The sequence below is a fragment of the Abramis brama genome (genome assembly GCF_963993115.1).
Source record: "Abramis brama genome assembly, chromosome: 6".
NCBI classification, from domain to species: Eukaryota; Metazoa; Chordata; class Actinopteri; order Cypriniformes; family Leuciscidae; genus Abramis; species Abramis brama.
The window spans coordinates 44,113,040-44,121,251 of record NC_139968.1 but is presented as its reverse complement, the minus strand read 5'-3'; the positions used below and the strand labels follow the sequence as shown (position 1 = coordinate 44,121,251).

The 8,212-nt window shown below is 33.2% G+C and overlaps 1 protein-coding gene across 1 annotated transcript in view; it reads left to right on the top strand.

The window, feature by feature from the left end:
- The window catches only part of ftsj3 (FtsJ RNA 2'-O-methyltransferase 3), a 16,547-nt gene extending 8,355 nt beyond the window's left edge, over positions 1-8,192 (top strand). The window contains exons 10-20 of the mRNA XM_084116677.1: positions 1,750-1,836; positions 1,911-2,069; positions 2,748-2,883; positions 2,988-3,184; positions 4,335-4,452; positions 4,532-4,752; positions 4,844-4,941; positions 5,780-5,882; positions 5,965-6,148; positions 7,186-7,280; positions 7,369-8,192. Of these exons, the coding sequence (XP_083972803.1) occupies positions 1,750-1,836; positions 1,911-2,069; positions 2,748-2,883; positions 2,988-3,184; positions 4,335-4,452; positions 4,532-4,752; positions 4,844-4,941; positions 5,780-5,882; positions 5,965-6,148; positions 7,186-7,280; positions 7,369-7,651 (1,681 nt within the window). The 3' untranslated portion in view covers positions 7,652-8,192. The remainder of the gene's footprint in view (positions 1-1,749; positions 1,837-1,910; positions 2,070-2,747; positions 2,884-2,987; positions 3,185-4,334; positions 4,453-4,531; positions 4,753-4,843; positions 4,942-5,779; positions 5,883-5,964; positions 6,149-7,185; positions 7,281-7,368) is intronic.
- Positions 8,193-8,212: the final 20 nt, after the last annotated feature.

Here is an 8,212-nt window from a genome sequence, read left to right as displayed (position 1 = left end):
GAACATTTGTGCTTATAAAACTTAAACTTTTTTATTTATTTTGGAAATGACCGATCGTTTCGCTAGATAAGACCCTTATTCATCGTCTGGTATCGTTTAAAGCCCTTTGAAGCTGCACTTAAACTGTCATTTGGACCTTCTACCGTTTGGGTCCCAATAGAATCCATTACATGGGGGGAAATCCTGGAATGTTTTCATCAAAAACCTTAATTTCTTTGCGACTGAAGAAAGAAAGACATGGACATCTTGGATGACATGGGGGTGAGTAAATTATCAGCAAAAGTTTTTTTGAAAGTGAACTTCTCCTTTAATAAATGATTCAATAACAAATACATTTTTTACAGTCACTTGTCGCCACCTAGTGGCGAAACTGTAATAAATGTAACTGAATGTAATCGATAAATGCGTTATTTTAAGTGCCAAGTTTTTATCAAAAGCTGATTTACTCTTTTTCGATCGCTATCGTAGACATCAGTGTTTATATTTGAACTTTAAACTTTTATCCCAGTACTTCTATGATCATTTTAACTATTGCATCACAGAAATAATGATACTATGAGGTTGAAAAGAGTGTTTGTGAAGCTGTTTCATGACAACTCTCTCCGGGTCAGCGCCAACACAGCTTTGAACGTTGCGATATGATTTTATCAAAGTTTAATAAACAGACGAATTGAAAGATTGCGTGGGTGTTTGAGTCGAGATCAGAGTCTTTTAAAGATGAATCGAAAATTATCTCTCTCTCAGCGTATGAGCAGCTCGAGGGCTTTTCAGACGCTTTCACTCGTCCACTTACGTCACTCAACACTCATAGATAACGACACATTTCATCCTCTGCTGGAACAAAAGTGGATAACTTCTGCCAACCTCGTCTACAAGCAAGGACAAAAATAAAGCAATTTAATTCTGGAATAAAAAAAAACTATTTTAAAATCGAAAAAAAAAAAAAATCGCTATAGCTCGGTGAATCGATTTATTTTTTCACACACACACACAGTCACACACACACACACCCAAAGGGCACACACGCAGAGAGAGAGAGGGAGAGCCGTTTTTCAGACATCGCTCGACCACCGAATTGATTCCTCTTGCGTTTCCTCGCCCTTGAACGGACACACACACACAAAATGATGTCAAAATACTTGACTTCACTATTAAATAATATTGTCTCGGTTCTGTCATCAGTGAACAGTGGAGAAAGAAACCGGATGTTTGTCAGTTTATTCAGTCTTAAAGTGACAGAAGCCTAATATTCCTGCTGTCGTCTGTCATTAATATTAATAAAACAACAAAAAACAGCTTTAACAAAGATTAAACTATATTTAATTTATACAGTGAACAAATAGTGTTATTTTACATTTAGGCATCATTATTAATTTCTGTACCTGAATACTGTTAGATTTTGTAACTTTTAGTGTTCATCTTTGCTTGTAATTTGTGTGTTTGTTCTTATTTTATTACTGACTGTTCTCTTGTTTTTAATAATGTTTGAACTTTATCAGTTAGGCTTGTAGTTTTTGATGTGGTATCGAAGAACTTCAAGTGAGCTTTAAGTAATAAATGAAAACCAAAGTCCCCATATATACATTTATATATGTATACATTTTTTATTTAATTTTTTGCTGATCCAAAAAATGATCCGATCCGTGGCTCAAAAACCGTTAATGATCCGAACCGGGAATTCTGTGATCCGTTCCACCACTAATGTCCATATATGGAGAGCTGAAATCTGATTGGCTGTTGTGTTGTTAGTCTGTTGTTGTCATGGAGATCCAAGCTGAGGAGGTTCCTGGCTAGAAAACTGAAAGAGGAAGCCAAGCAACTGGATCCGGAAATCAAGTACGTCATTATTAGTGTCGTATAATTCATGTATCGCACAGTAAAGATTCACTATTAACTGCGCATTTTAACAGCCTCGACTCAAACGATGACGAGAGCGATACTGACGAGAAGGAAGGCAAGAGAAAGGCGGTGGAAAAGAAGGATGAGGAGAACGCGGCGGACGAAGAGGAAGAAGAAATGGAGAAGAAACTGGCGGAGATGAAAGCCGAGGAGTTCGCCGATCTCAAACGGTAGATTTATATCACCGGGATGTTTAAGTATCATTGATTATGTCTATTGTAGGGTTTTTGTTTTTACTTGGAATTTATCTTGTATTTTTCTGTTTTCATTTTAAAGTTTAAGTAATTTTGTTCTGTGTTTGTTGTTTTTATTAGTTTTAGTTGTTTACTTTTCATATGTCAATATTGTTTTTAGTTCATTTAGTTTTAGTTATTTTAGTACTTAAAGTAAATGTTCCTGTGGCACGTTTTTGATATTTTATTTAATGTTTGTTTTATTTCAAGTACTACTTTTTTTGTTTAATTTGTTTTATATTGTTGTATTTATTTTAATATTTAAATACCTTAAAAAATAAATAAAAATAAATAAATATATATATATATATATATATATTTTTTTTTTATTATTATTATTTTATTATTATTATATATTTTAAGATATTTAAATATTAAAATATATATGTATATGTGTGTGTAATATTTATATTGTTTGTTTAAAAAATTTAAAATATATGATTTTTAATATTTGCTTTCATTTTTATTTTTATTTTATATGCCTGTGTGGTGTCTAGTTTATTTCATTTAGGTTATTTTTTAGTTTTAGTTAACGATCATAACCCTTGTTGTAAGAACGTTAAGTGGCGTTTTCCGCTGAAAGTGTGTTTCTAACGTGTTTTTGTCGTTGAACAGGAAAAAGAAGAAGCTCCTGAAGGAGAAGCGCAAGCAGAGAGAGCGAGTGGAGCTGAAGATGGATCTTCCTGGGGTTTCCATCGCCGACACCAGCGATTCCTCCATGTTTTCTCTCGCCGCCATCAAGAAGGCGGAGGCAAGTAGACCAGCGACGACTCAGACTTTCTTTTTGTCCGATTTTCACCGAATCCGAGTCGGGTCGTCTTCAGACTGTGCTGATGGTGTTTGTCTGTCCCGCAGGGTCTCAGCGCCGTCACACAGGGAGATATGAAGGTAACGGACGCTCTGCTGGACGACGAGGAAGAGGACGATGTGCACATCTCTGACGAGGACGAAGACGAGCGCATGTCTCTGGCCTCAGACCTCGACTCCGACGACCTCGAGGAGATCGAGAAGAAAGAGAGAGAAATCAAGGGAAAGATGCCTAAGAAGAAAAAGTATGGTTCTTGTGAATATATTGTGTTTTACATTGTTTTTTTTAAATAATATAAATTAAATATATGAATTGTACATTTAAAAACGATTACAATGTATATAAATCGAATACATTTTTTTAATATAAAAGCATAATATAAAAATCATATTTATATTGCTTTGCATTTTTATTATACCTGTATGTATATTGATTATTTATTATTTTAATATTATACATTTCATGTCAATATTTACATTTAATGGGTATAAACTATTTATATCAAACTTATATTTATATTGTTATATTATTTTGTTAGATTTCACTAAATGTATATTAAATACAATATATAATTTATATATTTAAAACAACAAAATATAAACATTATTTGTGTATATATATATATATATATATATATATATATATGTGTGTGTGTATATGTGTGTGTATGTGTATATATATATATATATATATATATATATATATATATATATATATATAAAAATAAATATATATATAAATGTAATATGACAATATAATATATTTAATATAAAATATAAAACTTATAAACTTAAAAAATAAATGTTATGTATATAAACTGCAATATAAAATAAAACCATATACAATAAAAATATAAAATAAATATTTATACTGTAAAGAGGTATAGTATAAATATAATTTAAATGCTACTTGAAAATAAAAAAACTAGTAAATACTTTACTTAATTAAAAAATAAAATATACGTTATATATAATATTTACTATTTAATAAATATTTAATATTTAGTACAAATAAAGTTTTTACTAAAGTAAATAAATGTTTATTGCTTACATACATTTTTTTTTAAATACATAAAATATATTTATATTGTTTACATTTTTTACATTTTTAATACATATAAAATATATAAAAGTAGATAACAAATTGAAATGCATTTACTTGAAACCTAAATATAAACTGCATTGTAAACTGTGTGTGTATATAAATATATTATATATTTCACACATAAATTAATAAAATGTCTTGGTGTTTTATGAAAGAGAGAGTTTGAAACAATTAAGATGAAATAAATGTTACAAATGTTTGTTCAAACTGTGACTCTCAGTGTGTCGTTGATTAAGCACTTTTATTTTGGTGGGATTTCAGCGCTGTTTTTGTTTTTGTGTTTCCCGCAGAGTTTCGTTTGCCGCCACACAGCAGGACGAAGGGGAAACCAACGGGAACGAGTTAATCGTCGAACTGGAAGGAAAAGACGAGAAGAAAGAGCGCGAGACCAACATGTGGTTCAGCAAGGTGTGAATCGCTCATTTAGACCAATGCGAATCCCTAAAACCGGTTTAGGCCAGATTTTAACGTTTTATTCTCCGCACAGGACATCTTTTCAGAGCTGGATCTGGACGACGACACAGACGCCATGAGTGAACTGAGACAAACCCAGTTGCTGCAGTCTGGGAAGGGCAAAAAGAGGAAAGCGGAGGCGGAGCCTATCGCACAGAAACAGGAAGTGGCCGCGCCCTCACAGGAAGTGAAGAAGGCAAAAGACGACAGCGACTCTGATGATGACAGCAGCGATGATGATGGTGATGATGAGAGGTGACATTTATATATTCGTCTATATTAGCGCTAAGCAGAATAAATTCCGTTCTCAAAAAAACCCAAAAAACTTGGGGGTTTTTTTCAACAGGGAAATTGCGCAAATGAAACACGCCTCGGCGGCCGTCGGCACGAGAGGAGCGGCTGATGAGGACGATGACTTTCAAGTTGTTCCAGTGGAAAAAACAAGTCAGTTCAGAATTATATTTGACATTTGACATCATCAGAGAATTATATTTAAAACCCTCTGCTGCTCTTCTGTCATTTTTGACTGAATTTTTTATTTATTTATTTATTTTTTGAATGGTATGAAAGTTGGTAAAGGTTTTGGCACTTGTTGTGTGAACACAAAAAAAAAGTCATGGACATGATTCGAACAGGTTAAATGGTCCTGAAAAAAGTAGTCACACTTGTGCTCCGCAGTCAAAAATAAGCTCATTAGAAATGAATGGGAGACGAATTTCATCTAGTGGAAGCGTTTGGTACTGCGGCCAAACAAAATCTTACTGGAAGCTAATTTTTATCAAGCTCAAGTTTTGAACACAACTTGTTTAGATTTAGATTTTCTTTAAAAAGCTACTTTTTCGAACTCCATACGATCGTTTGTCCGATTTTCCCCAAATTCGAGTCAGATCATCTTCATGCCGGAAAAACGTTACGGATTTTGTGCTGATAATCTAAACTATTTTCGTATACTGTATCACCGAATTTGATGGCTATATCTCTGGAGAGATTTGACATATTGACACTAAACTTTGTGTAATTGTCACCCAACACTGATCACAACAGATCATTTTGGCGCCACCTATTGGTCAAAAGTAATAATGTGACGTTACAAGTGATTGTATTTATCGGCTTCCAACAATTTTGCTTAAAATCATCTCCAAATGTCTTTACTCATAGTTTCAGTTGGTCTGACGCTCCATGCCTTGGTTTTTAGCTCCTCGTTCTGCCTCTGTGGTGTTTGTCCCCTTTATTTGCTGCTTGCAGCTATATTTAATTTGTGTAATTATTTTTTGTTTCACAGATAAACGTGCTCGGATTCTTGACGCAGAGGGTTTGGCGCTCGGCGCTCAGATCGCCGCCTCCAAAAAGAGAGCACGAGACCTGGTCGACTGCTCCTTCCACAGGTGAGAGCGCAGACTGCAGTTAGCCGTTGCGTTAGCCGCGAGTTTCTGAGCTAATAAAGTCGTCCTCGTGCTGTTCTTACAGGTATGCGAACTCTGAGGACATGACCGAAGTTCCCGCCTGGCTTTTTGACGATGAAAAGAAGCACCGGAAGAGGCCTGTTCCTGTCACCAAAGACATGGTGGAGGAATACAAGCAGAAATGGCGGGAAATCAACGCCCGTCCCATCAAACGCGTGGCAGAGGCCAAAGCCCGCAAGAAGAGACGGGTAAGAGTTTGTCGAGGAGAGATGATGTCAGTGGCTCTAAAATAGGCGTGTCGAGACATTAAAAAAATAAAAAAATAATTATTATTGTTATTCACTGTTATTACACATTTTAGAAAATAAAATAAAAAGATGACATTTAAAAATTCAATAAAATAGTTATGAAGTCAAGGTTTCATTATAATTAAGTATAATAATATATTTTATTAATGGTGTATAACAAAAATGTAAACATCTTTTAAATATAAAATTATATCTATTCTAGTAATAAACTGAAAATCATGAGAATGTTTTTATATCATTATTAATTTCCTCTTATGGTATTTAGACTATTATTATTATTTTTATTATTATTAAATAATAAACTATATTATTGCAATATTCATTAATAATTATATATATATATATAATAATTTTTTTATTTTTTTATTTAAAAAGATTCTTGTTATATATAAAATATTTTCTTATTTTCCACTTATGATTTTATTTTTTATTATTTTAAAACTAATACAATATTTTAAAATAAAATACTGTATTATATTTTTTTATTGATATTTAGATATTCTTATTTAAAAAATATATTATTATTCATATATAGTATATTTTGTATTTCAAATTATACTAATATTTCTATTTAAAAAATAGTAATACTACGTTATATAAATATTAATATAATTTGTTTACTTTTTTTGTAAACATCTTTTATATATAACAATATTTTATCTATTAATAATAAACTGAAAATCATAAGCAGAACATTAAAACAGTTTTATATATCGACATTATTTTTCACTTATGAATTAAACATTTTTATTATTTTTGTGGTTATAAAATAAAATATGGTATTATAAATGTTATTGATGTTATTTAATTTTTTTAATTTATAAAATAAAACATGTACTTTATTGTTATATGAAATGTTAGAAAGTTATCCAGTGGAAAATGGTAATGAAAAACTATTTCTGATGCAGGAAACCTTGACAAACATACACTGACTTCAAACTGAATATGGCCTTTATATGTATATTTTCTTGTCGTAGACGATGAAGAAATTGGAGCAGGCCAAGAAAAAGGCCGAAGCCGTCGTGAACACGGTGGATATTTCAGAGCGAGAGAAAATGGCACAGCTCAAAAGGTCAGTCTCGACATCGACGCGTCGGCTACTTTTCATGTTAAACTCGTGATAACTCTTTTTCTTTTTTTTTTCTTCACTTTGCTTGCAGCATCTACAAAAAGGCCGGCGTGGGAAAAGAGAAGCAGGACGTCACGTATATTGTGGCCAAGAAGGGCGTCGGGCGTAAAGTGAGGCGTCCGGCCGGACTCAAGGGCGTTTTCCGTGTGGTTGATGGACGGATGAAGAAAGACACGAGAGCCGCGCAGAGGAAGGACGACAAGCAGCGAGGCAAAGGAGGGCGGGGCAATAAAGGTGGACGGGGCAATAAAGGTGGGCGGGGCAATAAAGGTGGGCAGGGCATGAAGGCGGGAAAAGGACGTCCAAAGAAGTGAGCGATGCCTCTCACGCCCTCATACGGACTGAGTTAATTTAGCTAGCTGTGTCGTACTGATTGGATTATTAGCGCATATGCTAATATTCACTTCCAGTCTCTCGTTACCGACAACATGCTGTTTTGCTCGGACTTTGACACGCTTGATTATAAATAAGGGACTGAACCTTTAGACCAATCAGACGTGGCTCCAATCGTTGATGTTTTTCAGCACTAGTGTAATGCTGCGTGTTTTGATGTTTAACATATACTTTGTGGTATATGAACTTCAGGTGTATATACGGTAACCTCCTGATTTTTCTGGATTAATTATGCCAATGTATGTGCAAAAAAAAAATCTGCTTGGATCGTCAGTGACTTTTAATAAATACAAATTTAAATTGACAAATTGTGTCTTAGTAAATCAAAGTATATATAAATTGTGTATATGTGTGTATCTTTGTGTGTGTGTATATATGTGTATAATATATATAACTTTTTTTATGTAATGGGTGTGTTTTGAAAATAGTTTCTCAAACAATCTGGACCGATACTTTTAATTGAGTCATTGTTGATTCTGTTT